Source organism: Peromyscus californicus, unplaced genomic scaffold (genome assembly GCF_007827085.1).
Source record: "Peromyscus californicus insignis strain IS unplaced genomic scaffold, ASM782708v3 Scaffold_8__1_contigs__length_139910024, whole genome shotgun sequence".
In the NCBI taxonomy this organism is placed as follows: Eukaryota; Metazoa; Chordata; class Mammalia; order Rodentia; family Cricetidae; genus Peromyscus; species Peromyscus californicus.
This window is the reverse complement of record NW_026294606.1, coordinates 104,324,555-104,341,132: the sequence shown is the minus strand read 5'-3', so window position 1 is coordinate 104,341,132 and position 16,578 is coordinate 104,324,555. Positions and strand designations below refer to the sequence as shown.

Below are 16,578 nucleotides of genomic sequence, written 5' to 3'. Positions count from 1 at the left end.
CATATAGATGATCCCCCAAAGAGACCCATGATCCTATTTTGTTTTTATAAATGCTTAAAAACCTAATAAATTTTATATTTATTTTACCTGTATGTCTGCACCACATGTGTGCTCAGTGCCCATGGAGGCCAGAAGAGGGTGTTGGATCCCCTGGAACTAGAGTTCCAAGCAGCTATGCGCTGCCATGTGGGTGCTGAGAGTTGATCGGGGTCTTTTGGAAGACCAGTTGGTGCCCTTAATTTTCTCTAGCCCCATGATCCTGTTTTAATCTTATTTTCCTATGATGCCATTCTATTTGCTTTGACAAATACCTTGAAAAACAACCTAAAGGAGGGAAGATTTCTTGTGGCCCATACTGTTCAGTCCTTAGTCAGCTGACTCCACTGTGGGCGGGGGCTGTGGTGAGGCAGAACATAATGCAGGCAAGGGTGGGTTTGTGAGCAAACATGTTCACTTTATCATGACCAGGAAGCAGAAGACAGGAAGAAAGTCAAGTACGTCTTTCCAAGTCACACCCCAGTGACCTGCTTCCGTCCCAGCTCACTGAAGAACTTGGCAATCTCATGATCCCATCACCCCCTAACAGCACCACCAGTTGGGGACCATTCCTCGAACACATGAACTCATGTGGGGTGTACTTAACATACAAACCATAACTCCCAACAGCACTAACTGAGACACCACAGGCACCACTGGGTATGGTGGCACATTTCTGTACTTATAATCCCAGTACTCGGGAGCTGAAGACGAGTTCAAAGTCATTCTCAGCATAATGGCAAGTTCAAAGCCAGCCAGGAATACTGAGAACCCTATTTTAAAACACTTTGGCGCTAGCAAGATGGCTCAGTGGGTAGAGGTGCTGGCCGACAGTCTTGATGACATGAGTTCAATCCCTATGATGAGAGGAGAGAACAAACTTTCGTGTTGTCTCTGATTTCTACATGCCTGGTGTGGTGTGTGTATGACACCCCCCCCCCCACGTAAATAAGTAAAAGTTTGAAGTTGTAAAAAAAAAATCCCTTTCTCGCTCCCCGGCCATCTTGGCGGCTGGTCTTGGTTGGGGGCTGTCCCGCACCTAAGGCAGGAAGATGGTGGCCGCAAAGAAGATGGAAAAAAGTCTCTGGAGTCGATCAACTCTAGGCTCCAACTTGTTATGGAAAGTGGAAAGTACGTGCTGGGGTACAAACAGACTCTAAAGATGATCAGACAGGGCAAAGCAAAATTGGTTATCCTCGCCAACAACTGTCCAGCTTTGAGGAAATCTGAAATAGAATACTACGCCATATTGGCTAAAACTGGTGTTCATCACTACAGTGGCAATAACATTGAATTGGGCACAGCATGTGGAAAATACTACATAGTATGCACACTGGCTATCATTGACCCAGGTGATTCTGATATTATTAGAAGCATGCCAGAACAGACTGGTGAAAAGTAAACCAGGAAAGTTTTTCTTTAATAAAACTTTACCAGAGCTCCTTTAAAAAAAAAAAAAATCCAGTTGAGTGACTCACACGTGTGCATCATCACCACAAGTTCAAGGCCTGGAGGGGCTACATAGCTAAATACATAGCTGGATTCTGGAGGTTTTTGTTGAATTTTTTTGTTTTGTAGTTTTGAGATAGGCGCTCACCATGTAGACCAGGCTGGCCTCAAACTTACTGAGATTCCTCTGCCCCTCAGGTGCTGAGATTAAAGGCATGTGTCACTATGCCCTCCCGGTTTTGATTTGGGAGCTTGTTTTTTGTTTGTGTTTTAACAACAACAACAAAAAAATAGGCCGGCAAGGTAGCTCAAGAGCCAGGTGGTGGTAGAGAATCATTTTAATCCCCCGCAGAGGCAGGCAGATCTCTGTGAGGTCAAGGCCAGCCTAGTTTACAGAGCCAGTTCTGGGACAGCCAAGGCTACACAAAGAAACCCTGTCTTGAAAAACAACAAAATGCTCCAGAGGTAAAATAAATAAAGCATTCATGTTGATTCAGTGGCTCCTGGGGAAATGAGAACTTACTAAGTCTACAGGCTGCAGAGTGGTATGTGAGACACTGAAAACTTAGAGCTGATGAGGACCGGGAGAGTGGACATTTATTTTTAGATCTTATTTGAATTTCATGGCAAATTATGTAATTTCCATAATTGTCAATAAAAAGCACTGGTGATTTTCCATAACTAAGTGGATTCAACGAAACTAAATTGCTTAGCCTGTCCTTGCTAATATTTTCCTATAAAGCAAGTCACACAGTTACAAAACTGTCCCCAGCTGCTTCCCATTAGGAATGTGGTTAGCAGATGTGGGTTTTCATAGTCCTAATGCAGGAGATAGTTAATCCATTTTTGTGGGTTTCAGATGGGTAGTGATTTATCTTGGTGGGATGGATCTTTAAAAAATGTGCCTGCGTTGGCTGAAGCGTATTTTCTCTTGGTGTGTTTGTATTGGAGAAGAAATACATTGTAGATATTTCTAACAAAGGGCAAAGTAGAACTACCTTAAATGGGACACTGGCCTCTTGTGAGGAACAGTTATTCATGGTGGATGTTGGGATGGTAATATTACAAGCTCATTTCTCCCTTGGCGTCTTCCTTGGTAAGACTTAGGTTACTTTTGTGTGGCTTTTGCTTTTGTTCCCCCAGCTTGGGGGAAGTGACCTTCAGGCTTGCTAAAAAACTGCGATTTAGCCTGGGGCCCTCCTTTCTGATGAAATTACACAACACTCGAGCCTTGGAAGCAGCCCCAGATCCACTTATTCTTTTCTTTGACGGCTCTTGGCAATGTGTGTTTCCTTCCAGCCAAAGTGTAGCTTTATACCAGATCTGTTTGTCACCAAAATTAATTTGGCCATTTGTCCTTTATGCCTAGAATCAAACGGTGTTATGGCAGACTCATTCCTAAAGAAAGCAGAGACTCTGGGCTGGGGAGTTTCGACCACAGGTTTTATTGTTTGCCATTGCTGAAGGCCAACAGCTCACACTAGCTGGTGCTTTTTAATGCTCGGTGCTTCCCGTTAATACACACCTCGCAACCTTAGAGGCAGAAGCTATCTGGAAAAACAAAACAAAACAAAACAAAAAACCCTAAGGTTCATGACCTCCTCAGCCCCCTTAGACCATGGTAAGCGACCAAACTGGGCTTTGGTTTTGTTTGTTTTTTGAGACAGTCTCACCATGTGGTCCTGGCTAGCCTGGAACTCATAAACTAAACTGGCCTTGAACTCACAGAGATCTGCCCATCTTCGATTCTTGAGTGCTGGGATTAGAGGAATATGTCACCACTTGGTCTAAACTGGGCTTCAGGTTCTTTTTTTTTTTTTTTTCTTTAAGAATTTTTTTTCTTTATTTTACATACCAACCACAGATCCCCCTCTCACCCCTCCTCCATTATCAAGCTCTGCACAATCATTAGGGTTTGAAGCATAGAATCAGAGCCTGCTTCGGAATGTTAGGATGAGATTACAGAACCCAAGGAGCTAGTGGCATGCCCTCATTTGGAAGTAGTGAGCTCTGCCTGTTCTGAGAAACGGTAAGATAACAATTGCTAGCCGAGAAGAGCTATCGATATAAGGGACAGGAAGGAAAGGCTATAGGAATTACCTCAGCCATTTCCTCTTTTAGAGGTAGGTAAAATAATATGCTTGCCAGAAGAATTCTCTAAGCTTGTCTCCCTGTCCTTAGGAAGCCTTGGGAACAGATGTGTACCTATTTCAGATTTCATTACCCACAGTAAGTAGAGTTCACCGACTACTTGAGGTTTCCTAGATGGTAATTTTTACCCTGCAAGGAACCCATAACTCTCATAGGGATTATTTGAAAAGATGACAGCACAGGAAACTCAGATGCCAGTCAGTTCCATGTTTAATGAGTTTCCTCTCTGCAAGGCAGTATTTTTCAAATAGTGGGGAGCAAAAGTAATTGATAGGTGGTCTATGCCTTCCTGGAATGTATAACTTAGCTGGGCACTCCAGCCTAGGCATAGAATTACATTGTTCAAAGGAAAAGTCCCAAAGAATTCAGGAGTCACAGAAAGCTGGAATGAGGTCTTGCTGGGTGGGAAAGAAGTTAAAAGTATCAGGAGTATTCTGAAGGCCTTCGGTGTGAATGTGTGATGCATCACTGGAAGATCCTGCCAGGGTGAGTAGCTGAGCTGAACGTGGTGAAAAGAATGTGGAAATGCAACGATGAATGTCGACTTTACGTTGGAAGCAGAAAATCAACTCAAGGTCATTCTTGGCTACACAGCAGATTTGGAGCTAGCTTGGGTTACATTGTCTGGGGTCAGGGGGCATTAGTGGCTTGGGGAGATGGCCCAGTAGGTAAAGTTCTTGCTGCATAAATAGGAGAACATGAGTTTGAATCTCAAGAACCCAAATTAAGTGCAGCGAGGTAGCTCATGCCTGTAATCCCAGGGCTCCTCTAGCAAAATGGGAGGCAGAAAGCTCTCCTGGAAGCTCATGGGGCAGCTAGCCAGCAGCAAACAAGAAACTGGCCCCCAACATGGTGGAAAGAAGACTGACATCTGAGGTTGTTCCCTGACCGCTGTGTGTGTGCCATGTCTTCTGTGGTCCTGCACACACACATATGCACGTGCGTGTACACACACACACACACAATATTCAGTAGGTAGAGCCAAAAGGATTCAGTGCCAACCAGGCCTATGTAGTGAGGTCTAGGCCAAAGACACTGCTTCAAAATAATTTTTTTTTTTTTAAGGAAATACTCCCAAGTAATCTCTATTACCTTCCCTGTTCCCAGGTTTAAATATTTTGTTATATAACTTGCTATCTTACATAAGTGTCCTCACCAATAATTTGTGACTTCCTCCAACTCTATTGACAAAGAGTTCTTCATACTCTTGGAAAGAATTTCCAGAACTTCCCTTTTGCTAATAAAGGTGTCCTCCACGGCCCAACCCCCTGATGATCACATATGCAAAAGTGTTAAATGAGTGCTCAGACTCTGAGGAATCAGCTGCCAAATGCTCTCTAACAAGCAGAAATTTCACATAACTCAGGCCTCTGGGGGCTCTGGCTCAGCTGGAGGACAGCCAGAAATGCCTGTGACTGCAGGTGCACTTGGGCACACTGGGACGTGCTGAAACAACAAGCTAGCGTTACTGCAGTTGATTTAGGAGAAGGCTAGAGGGTTGCGCTTGCGCTGACATTTGCAGCTTGGAAAATCATGCCCCACTTACTGCAAAGACCTGTTGGAACGATCTTTTTCTTTTGATAAAAGAGATGTATTTCTCATTTTGAATTCTTTATTCATTCAGGCTCTGAATGCTTAGCCCCTATTCAAACGACTCATTGGAAGTTTCTGTCCGCATGTGAATGCACTTTGATAGAGTGGTGTGTGGCTACAGCTTAGGCTCTGCAACGTGTATTTCCTGAGTAATCCTTTGAACTTCCCCTTTTACAGGAACTGATGCACACTCCCTCTGTTTACCGCCCCCCCCCCCCCCCCCCCCCCCCCGCCCCGCCCGGTCTCTACCCAAATGAAAGCATGGGAATTTTACTTCAACTAATTAAGGAAAGTTAGAGGGCATCTTCGTCCTAATGATTTTGCTGAGAACTTAACTTCTCAGCAGTGTGGTTTCTGGATTTTTTTTTTTTTTTTTTAGACACAGTCTTACTGTGTTGTCCTGGATGGCCTGGAACTCACTTATGGTAAAACTTCTTCTTAGCATCCTGAGTACCCTGAGTAGCTGGGACTTCAGGTGTGAGCCACAGTTCCTGGCCAAACTCTTCTTTTTGAGGTGTGAGGTAGATAGTAAACAGAACACTAAACCAGGAAGCTGGAGAACCAAATTTGTCTTGTTTTTTATTGTGGACATTATGTCAGAGTCTTTAAGTTGGAGTCTTTCCTCAGTTCCTCTACCCCACAGAGCTGGAAGAAACCACGGATTATATATAGTCTTTGGTTATTAGCTCTGCAGTTAGGCAAAATTGCACTTTTTCTTTTTCTTTTTTTTTTTCCCTGAGACAGGGTTTCTCTGTGTAGCTGTGGCAGTCCCAGAACTCACTCTGTAGACCAGGCTGGCCTCGAACTCACAGAGATCTACCTGCCTCTGCCTCCCGAATGCTGGGATTAAAGGCATGCGCCACCACTGCCTGGCAATCGAAGACTCTTTAGATAACAAATCATTATAGTTTCTGGGATGTTCATCTACATATGCTCAAAAAAAAAAAAAAGATGGAGTCCAGACTATTGGCAAGCCTACAAAATCAAGAGTAAATTTTTCAGTATTTGGTTATATGAAGTTTTCCATACACACTACCCCTTCCTAAGTAACCATCATAGTTGGTTACTTTTTTGTGTTCACTTGATTGGGCTGAAAGATGCCTGGATAGACAGATGTAAAACATTTTTGGGTGTGTCATTTGCAGGTGACCTGAGTAAAGAAGCCTGTCCTCACCGGTGTGAACAGATGGAACAATAAGGCACGGGGTAAATTCACTCTGAGAACTGGGACATCTCTCTGCGCCACACTCCAGTGAGCCTGTTTTCCACGGACTGGGCCAGCTCTTTTACATCGTAGCTTTCCACTTTCATCCCCTCCTCAGGCGGCCAGTCTCTGACACCTCCAGACTCTACCACTGGCTCCTCTGGTTCTCCAAAGCATACCAACCAACTTTCCTGGGGCTGCAGATGACAGGTTGTGGAATTTAGCCTCCATAATCGGTGGCTAATTGTGTACAATCTATGTTTCTCTGGGGAACTCTAAAACATCACCACACTGCAAATGTCTCTGACCCTGCACACTGTGGCTTCCAGGTGCTTAAGAAGACATGGTCCCCTCTAATTACAGGCAAGTACACAGGTGATTTAAAAAAAGCAGTGATCGGCCATCCTGGTCTACAAAGTGAGTTCCAGGATAGCTAGGGCTGTTACACAGAGAAACCCTGTCTCCAACACCCCCACCATCACCACCACCACACAAAAGTAAGCAGTGACGGGCTGGAGAGATGGCTCGGCGGTAAAAGCCACTGGCTGCTTTTCCAGAGGACCAGGGTTCATTCCCAGCATCCACATGATAGCTCATAACTGTAACTCCAGTTCCAGAGGCTCTGACGCCAATACGCGTTAAATAAGAAAAATAAAAAGCAGTGACAAAGCCTTGGATTCATGCCTTTGGACCTATCCTCCGCTTGTGCTACTCACCCAAGACTAAACCAAATGTTCTTTTTACCCTGTCCTAGGGACGTTTGTACAGTCTTTTAACCACAGAGCATCACACCTAGTTAGTTGCCTCCGTTTTTCTTTCCCACTAGACCACAAGCTCTCTCAGCTGTGGTGCATTTTATTCAGCGTGTCCCCAGGGCCTTAAAAGGAGCCCCAGCACACCTCTTGCGCGCTCAGAGCATTTGCAAAGAACCAATCAATGCGAGAATGAATGCGCCACCCGGCCCTGCAGGGTCGCGGAGCGCCTCTCCATCCTGACTTTGCTCTCTGTGCCCAGGCAGCTCTCGCAGAAGAGGTCGGGAGTTCGAGGGGGTCACGGAGAACCAGGGCGAAAGACTGTGCGGAGCCCGGCTGCGCGGGGGTGCTTGCCCACCTACCAAGAAGAGCTTCCCCTGCACCAGGATAACTTCACCTCCCGGAAGCCGCCGCGCCGGCCTTGCCCCGCCCCTCCGGAAAGTGGGCGTGACCCTCATGAATAATGAATCGCCGGGGGGAGGGGAGGGGTCCGCCCCCCTCGGGCGGGAAGGGGGAAGCGCCGAGGCTGCCTGACTGGAATCCAGGGAGCTGCAGCGACGGCGGCCGCGGGAGCAGGGCCGGCCATGGCGGTGTGGACGCGGGCCACCAAAGCGGGGCTGGTGGAGCTGCTGCTCAGGGAGCGCTGGGTGCGGGTGGTGGCCGAACTCAGCGGCGAGAGCCTGAGCCTGACGGGCGACGCGGCGGCGATCGAGCCCGAGCCGCCGGCTGCCGCCTTCAACGGTCTTCCGAACGGCGGCGGCGCCGGCGGCGGCGGCGACTCGCTGCCCGGGAGCCCGAACCGCGGCCTGGGGCCGCCCAGCCCGCCCGCCCCGCACCGCGACCCCGCGGGGGAGGCGGGCGCCTCGCCGCCCGTGCGCCGAGTGCGAGTGGTGAAGCAGGAGGCGGGCGGCCTGGGCATCAGCATCAAGGGCGGCCGCGAGAACCGGATGCCGATCCTCATCTCCAAGATCTTCCCGGGGCTGGCGGCCGACCAGAGCCGGGCGCTGCGCCTGGGCGACGCCATCCTGTCGGTGAACGGCACCGACCTGCGCCAGGCCACCCACGACCAGGCCGTGCAGGCGCTGAAGCGCGCGGGCAAGGAGGTGCTGCTGGAGGGTGAGCGGGGCCGGGCGGGCGGGCGGCGGGCGGTGGCGGTCTGGGCTCGCCAGCGCGCACTTTGTTTCTGCCAGCCTGACGCCTGTGAGGGGCGAGCCGGTTCCCCTCCGCCTCAGCCACCAGACCTCTTTCTTCTTCTGGGGCTCTGGAGTGTGGAAAAACGGATGCGTCCTGCGAGGAGAAAGTTGGGTAGTCTCCGAAGAGGGACTTTGCCTCCCCTCAGCGAGACTCGGAGATTTAAGGGGGGAGCAGCAGGAGCGAGCGTGCGAAGCTCACCCCTCTTGCACGATAAGCTGACACTAAGTACTGACCGCGGGGAGGGCGATCGGCTCGAGTTCTGGAGTCTCCTTCTTGCCTGCTGAGAAGCGTCGGTTGGGCGCTTTCTTCAGTCACCTCGGGCTTCCCCGGGCCGGGCGGGTCTATTAAATCCATCCACACCGATGCCAGCAGTTGGCTTGGGCAAACCCCCAAGGCACGGGTTAATTTATGGGAATTTAACCCATCATTGGCTCTCAACAATAACCAGAGGAGATCATAGCACTTCGCGGAAGGCAGAGAGCTGAAACAGCAAGTTTGTGTGGTTAATGAGCCTTGTTTAACAGGGGAGGCTCACGTGTTTGAGCATTTTACTGCCAACTAGAGTTTCGCCCCTTTTGCAGGAGACTGGTGCCAGCTTCCTACCGCTCGCAGACGTGCTGCCTCAAGACCAGTAGGCATTTTATAAGAATCACGAAACCGTACCATCACACGCTATGTGTGAATAGCCAGTTATTTATTTTACCTTAAATGTGAATGTGATCTGTGTGCTACGTTTCATATGACTTGATGCAACTGAAATAGAGTTAAATCTCATCTCCAAAGACGCATGCATGTTGAAGGCGATGGAGTATTGTAAATGGAAAGCCAGTTGCTTGCTTTAGAAATAATTGCACGACCAGCTTCATTTCCGCTGTTGAGTCAGTCATTCTAGGAGCGTTCATTGCTGCCAGCTGTATAATGGAGAATACGAAAGGTGCTGTCCCTGTTCTCTCTCCGTGGGGGAAATGATAGAAAATGCAAAACAACTTCTAGGGAGGAAAAACATTGAGTACTTGATTCTGTAATACCGACTACAAGGGGCTAAGGGATTACAATTGAAGTCATGGTGGTGCTCACCTTTAATCCCAGCACTCGGGAGGCAGAGGCAGGCAGATCCTCTGTGAGTTGGAGGCCAGCCTGGTCTACAGAGTGAGTTCCAGGCCAGCCAGGACTACACAGTGGGACTCTGTCTTAAAAAAAAGTATTTGATGGAAATGAGCTTAATCTGGGAGGGCTTCCCAAGGAGCCAGTTTTTGAGCCTGATATTCAAGGAAGTGATGGTCATAAATGTGCAGAGATGAGTCAGAAAGGGAAAGGCTTACTGGCTGGAGAACCAAAGGGAAGGATTGGGGTTGGGTAGATCATCAAACTAGGAAGCCCCAACCAAGTCTAACTTGGCAAAATAATTTTCATCTGTTTGTTGTTGTTGACCTGGAATTCACAGAGATTGATCTGCTTCTACTCCGTGGAGGGAGGGGGAGGGAGAGAGGGAGAGGACGGGACTGGGGACAGACAGAGACAGCCTGGCCTCAAAGTTGGCATCTCACTCATTCAGCCTCATGAGTGCTGGGATTTACAGGCATGTACCTCTATATCCAGTTCAGTTTTCATTTAAAAATTTTAAATTATTATACCCATGTGCATACCTGGTGCCCTTGGAGGCCAGAAGAGAATGTCAGATCTCCTGGGACTAGAGTTACAGGTGGTTGTGAGCCACCTAATGTGGGTGATAGGAATCAAATCTAGGTCCTCTGTAAGAGCGGCCAGTGTACTTTACCAGCCCTAGTTTTCACCTTTTTTATAAACCTGTGATACTTGGAAAAAATAGCTTATAAAGAAATAATATGGGGCAAGGTGATGGCTCACCCCTTTAGTTCCAGAACAGCCAGAGCTATACAGAGAAAGCCTGTCTCAAAAAACAAAACAAGAAGTAACATGGGGCTAGAGAGATGGCCCAGTGGGTAAGACCCTGTGTTTCTTCTGTCAAGAGGACCCCAGGTCAGTTCCCAGCATGCATCAGGGGCTCACAGCCACCTGGAACTCTAGTTCCAGGCCATCTGACACTTTCTGTCCTACAAGGGCACCTGAACACACATGTACATACTCACACACAGACATGTACACATAATTAAAGATTGTTAAAATTTTGTGTTTTTTTAAGTGCTCTAATTGTGAAATTGTAGTGCCCCACTTTTATAATGTCTTATTTATGAGTCTAATTTATATTCCAATTTTAGGTCGGGCCAGACACTGCCCAGAAATTAGTGTTAATGAAAGGAGTAAAAATACAGAAATATTGGCATAGGTTTGTAAAAATAAAGTACCTTGACACTGGTCTAGGTAAGTATTCAGGTATAAATTCTTGGAGTCAGAATATTAAATTTTATTCAATTTTGTGGTATGCAGTAGTGATGAGTAGACAGTTCAACCCTTTGTGCTATATTAAGATGCAAAACAAAAGGTGTTTGTTTACCAGATGTTGAATCTGGTATTTATAGCTGTAACATGACAACCATCTAGTAAATGCTTCCCAATATTCATTAGTTCACTCACAGGCTGTGTGCTTTTAGAAACAGTTTTCAGATGGTGGCATAGTGACATTTATTAGAAGCTTTTTACCTAGCCTGTACACTTGTTTTCCCATTTTGTGTAGGACAAGCAGTTTTTGTCTGTATAGGTGTGGGTAGGTCAGTATGGTGAATTTGTGGTGTTCCCTTTTTAAGCCAAGGGATGTAAAAATAAAATTACTCAAATACAAAATCCCTAAAAGAGTCATTTAGTGATCCAGTCAAATTATTTAAAATTGAGAGCTGGTGTCTCCTCCAAGACAGGCTTTTTCCCCCCCTTAAGCCAGAGTTTCATGTAGTCATGCGCTCTCTCTCTCTCTCTCTCTCTCTCTCTCTCTCTCTCTCTCTCTCTCTCTCTCTCTCTCTCTCTCTCTCTGACATAAGTATGTGGTGAGTCTGATCTTGAACTTGTGATCCTCCACTTCCAAAGGGTCATAGTTATAGGCCTGAGCTACCATGCTTGGTTTCGGTAGGCCACTTGTAAGAGATATGATTTTAAAGCCCAGTACAATGGCATGAACCTTTAAGCCCAACACTTGGAAGGTAGAGGCAGGAGGATCTCTGAGTTCTAGGCCAGCCTGGTCTACATAGTGAGTGAGCTCCAGGATAGCCAGGGCTATGTAAAAAGACCCTGTCTCAAAAATCAAGGAAAAAGAGTTTAGCCTGCTACATGGGAGGTTAAAACAGGAAGAAGGGTTGCTTCAAGGACAGCATTGGCATCCTGATGAAACCACTCCTCTCAGGGCGCTGCTGTATGCTTAGAATCCCCACACTTGATGGGTGGGGCCAGGAGGATTGACAGTTGTTGAACAGCCTAGGTCACAAAATCAGAGGGAATATGGAGTTGGGGGACATTACTCTTTAAACAGGATTTGTTCCTCTGTTAGATGCCCGAAATCTTGCTTTCACATAGCCTAATGTTCTTCTGGTGGTGTAGGCAGGGAATTTCAGGCATATTCTTACCACCCACATGTCAACAGCAGCCTTAGTGTCTGGTTGCCTGAGGTTAGTGTAGTGGGTAGCTGTTCTGTCTATGACCTTGAAGTACATGCCCCTGGAGCGTGGCCTCTCGGGACCTGATATACCTACTCTGTTTCCCCCCACCCCCTCGATTCAGTGGATTTCTCGTATTATCTGGTGCCCAACGCAGAGAACTTGCGCTCAAGCTAGTCTTTTAACCCTACCGTCCTAGATCTTGCCCATGCCTCCAAGGGAGACAGAACACTGTATACAAAATAAATGGATGGATGGATGGATGGATGGATGGATGAGCTGGAGAGATGGCTCAGAGGTTAAGAGCATTGGCTGCTCTTCCAGGGGACCCAGGTTCAATTCCCAGCACCCATATGGCAGCTCACAACTGTCTGTAACTCCAGTTCCAGGGGATCTGAGATCTTCACACCAATGCACATAAAATAAATTATAAAAAAACATATATATCAGTATATGTATATGTATCATTGATACATAATGTATCACTGTTACATATCAGTATATGTAAACCAATAAATGTAACACACCATGTAAGTAAACTTAAGGACAGAAACCATAGGTTATAGAATGGAGCTAAAGGATTCTTCTTTCTCTTGGAGAGGTGAAGGGATTGTTCCTCTAGTCTCTTGTCAGACAAAACATTTTCTCAATTCCTTTTTTCTTACACTCTCCAGCCTCAAGGAGAAAGGCCTATTAGTGATTTTGTTTTTTGGAGATAGATCACTGTGTAGCTCTGGCTGGCCTGGAACTCCCTGTATAGACCAGGTTGGCCTTGGACTCAGAGATCTGCCTGCTTCTGCATGTGCCACCATGCCCAGCTACATACTTCTTTGATCTTTACTCTCTTAAGGAACAACTAAATCAATCAAATTGTTAGGCTGTGTTTCTGTACTTACTTCCTTTGGTTTAACCTCTCTTGGTTTTCTTTGAATGACTGTGAGAAGCTATCTCTGTAGTCAGATACTAGCACCACCCCTCTTCCATTCTGGGTTTTTGAATGGGGTCTCATGTACCCTAGCCTGGCCTTGAATTCCTCCTGGTTTATCTACTTTGCTAGAAGCTCCTTCATGCTAAATGTGCCCTCTAAATTATTACCATGGCTTGAAAAAGTAATTCTAGTAGAACAGTCATGGAACTTCTGGTTTTTGTTTGTTTGGCTGATTGGTTTGTTCCCCCCTCCCCCCCCCCCACCAGACAGGGTTTCTCTCTGTACCCCTTGCTGTCCTGGAACTCACTCGGTAGACCAGGCTAACCTGGTGATCTGCCTGCCTCTGCCTCCCCAGTGCTGGGATAAGGTTGTGGGACCCCACCGCTGGGCTCAGTCATGAAACTTATAAGAACATTTTTATTTTATTTTATTTATTTATTTTTTGGTTTTCCGAGACAGGGTTTCTCTGTGTAGCTTTGCGCCTTTCCTGGAACTCACTCTGTAGCCCAGGCTGGCCTCGAACTCACAGAGATCCGCCTCTGCCTCCCGGGTGTGTGCCACCACCACCTGTTTTTTCATTTGTTCTCTATATGGCCTTTTAAAGTAGGGTGTTTATTTTTGTTGTACTGAGATTCACAAAACTACGTGAGTTACTGAATGCCTCAAAATATCTTTTTATTTGGTGGGGAAGTGTTAATGGGGAAATTTTGTTTTCTTTAGGCAAAATTCTTCCCCTGGAATTTTTGTTGTGGTGGTAATTTATTTTTATTTTATGTGCATTGGTGTTTTGTCAGGGGTGTGGGGTCCTCTGGAACTGGAGTTACAGGCAGTTGTGAGCTGCCATGTGGGTGCTGGGACTTGAACTCATCCTCTGAAGAGCAGCCAGTGCTCTTGACCTCTGAGCCATGTCTTCAACCCTCTCCCCCTGAATTTTTTTTTTTTTTTTAAGATTTATTTGAGTGTATGTGTACATGCAGCATGGCACATGTGTGGAGGTCAGATGGCACCTTATGGGAATTGATTCTCTCCTTTACCATGTAGGCCAGAGGTTGAACTCAGGTTGTCAGGGTTGATGACAACACCCCTACCCACTGAGGCATCTCGCTGACCTCTCCCAGCAATTTTAAAAGCTTTGAAGTCTGCTCTGCGAAATAAGGAACAAACAATCCATGAGGTTAAAGAGATGGTTGAAGCTGCCTAACAACTTAGTGGTGGAAAGGGAGTGCAGCCTATTGTGGTGCCTTCTACAGGCCACTTACAAACAGGCTCCTGTGTCTCACTACTGAGGTTTGTGTGCAAAAAAGCTGGAGATGGTTCTTGGCATCAGAGAAGGTGATGCAGTTGAGAGAGAACTAGGTGTGCTGGCACATGCCTAATCTGAGCAATCAGGAGGCTGCAGTAGGGAGTGCAAGTGCAAGGCCTGCCTCGGCCACATAAGCAAAATTCTGTCTTTAAAAAAGAAAAAATGGCCCTCGGTGGTGGCACTCGCCTTTAATCCCAGCATGGGAGGCAGAGCCATGCGGATCTCTGTGAGTTCGAGGCCAGCCTGGTCTACAGAGCGAGATCTAGGACAGCCTCCAAAACTACACAGAGAAACCCTGTCTCAAAAAACAACAACAAAAAAAAAAAAAGAAAAGAAAAAGAAAAAAAATGAACACACTGGGGAAAGAGAAGACCATCAGCTAAAGAATGATTGCTAAAATGTGTCATTTGTTGAGGTTTCTTTGAAGTGAGTAATCAGTTGGGGATGAATTGTTGAATGTGACTTCTGGAGGGAAGGGGAATTTGATCTCAGGCTTGAAGGACAGACAGCTTCTCTGTAGATGTAAGTCAATCCAAGATGAGAGGGTAGTTTGAACAAAAGCCAAATGAGCATGACATACGGTAGGAAACTGAGTGGAGAGCTAACTGGTACAGACCCAAGGGAAGAAAGTAAAATCAATTAGGTTTATGCAAGACTTTGAAAGAGCCTGAGGAATCGGATTTTTTTTCACTTTTTCCTCAGCATTTAACAGGTACCCATAGCGAACAAGGTATGTCTGTGGTAGATGCTGGGAATTCCAAATTGGAAGTGATCCCTACCCTTAGACTGATAAGGGACAATTATGGCTTGTTGTAAATACTTTCATAGAGGTGAGACTCTTTGCCCTGGAAACAGGTAGATGTGTAAAGGTAACAACATGGTGGCCATAAGAAAGTGGGTGCTGTGCTCATGTGTGCATACACACATTCTTTCACAAAGCATGACTAAGTGATCATTTTGAGACAAGATGGGCAAGCCCAGCTGCCCTCCAATACTTGATGCTTCTGCCTTAGTATCCTGACTGAGATTATAACAACCCGGAGTTAACACATGAGAAGGAATAGGAAATGTATGCTAGGAGAGAACACAAAGTAGACAGAGGCAGATCATCAGGGCTGTGTATACAGTGCTAAGTGGTGGTCTCTAACATTAAAAAGAAAATTGAGCTTTATGAATATTTAATAATGTGCCAAGGGAAGAGAGGAGGCTTCACAAAGGAACAGGAGTTGGTCCTGGCGACCTTCCTCGTTTGCCTGCTGTTATGAGGTTGGAACTTAAAGTGCTATAGTCTCTAGTTAAGTAGCTCCATCTTTTATCATCTGCTCTGAACTAGTCTTTACAAGATGAGCATATGGCTTGCAGCAGTTTCAACATGTGGATTATGAACCCTTTGGGGGATTGAATGACTCTTTCATAGGGGTCACATATCAGATATCTTGCATATCAGATATTTACATTATGATTCATAACAGTAGCAAAATTACATTATGAAGTAGCAATGAAATAGTTTTATGGTTGGGGGTCATCACAACATAAGGAACTGTTTTAAAGGGCCACAGCATTAGGAAGGTTGAGAACCACTGGCTTAGAGGCTTGTATGAAGGGAACCATAGATTTGAAGATAATTGTTAACACTGCAAACTATAACAAAAAGGCTGAGCTGACATCCCCTCCCACCCTCCTCGTTTTTAAAATTAAAAACAATTTAGATTTTTGTTTGTTTGTTTTATTTATTTTTGGCTTTTTGAGACAGAGTTTCTCTGTGTAGCCCTGGCTGTCCTGGAACTTGGATCTTCCTGCCTCTGTCTCCACACCCAGCTTTTAGATTTTTATTTTTATTTATTGTGTATTCATGTTTTACCTGCATGTATGCCTATATACCATGTGTGTACAGTGCCCTCAGAAGCCAAAGAGGGCATCAGATCCTCTAGATCCTCTGGAACAGAATTATAGACAGTTGTGAGCCACTATATGGGTGCTGGGAACTGAACCCAGGTCCTCACCATGAATAGCTAGCGCTCTTAACTGCTGAGCTATCTATCTCTCTTCTCTCTCTCCCCCCGCCCTCTCTCTCTGAATACAGAGTCTCTCTGTATAGTGGTTCCCAACCTTCCTAATGTAACTCCCTGTGTAGGCTAAGCTGGTGAATGAAGAGATCCTCTTGCCTCTGCCTCCCGAGTGCCAGGATTAAAGGTGTGCACCACTATGTCCAGACCAATGTTTCTATCTTAAAGCTTTTTAAAAATATTTATTTAATTATATTTTATGTTCATTGGTGTTTCGCCTACATGTATGTCCGTGTGAGGGTGCCGGATCCTCTGGAACTTGAGTTACAGATAGTTGTGAGCTGCCATGTGGGTGCTGGGAATTGAACTCGGGTCCTCTTGATGAGCAGCCAGTGCTCTTAA

The 16,578-nt window shown here is 46.1% G+C and overlaps 1 protein-coding gene and 1 pseudogene across 1 annotated transcript in view; both read left to right on the top strand.

Annotated features, from left to right (window-relative positions):
• The first annotated feature begins 1,088 nt into the window (after positions 1–1,088).
• LOC128103019 (60S ribosomal protein L30-like) lies at positions 1,089–5,422 on the top strand (annotated as a pseudogene).
• A 206-nt stretch (positions 5,423–5,628) lies between these two features.
• Sntb2 (syntrophin beta 2) overlaps positions 5,629–16,578 on the top strand; it is a 92,461-nt gene continuing 81,511 nt past the window's right edge. Inside the window, exon 1 of the mRNA XM_052726977.1 lies at positions 5,629–8,301. Within this exon, the coding sequence (XP_052582937.1) occupies positions 7,770–8,301 (532 nt within the window). The 5' untranslated portion in view covers positions 5,629–7,769. The remainder of the gene's footprint in view (positions 8,302–16,578) is intronic.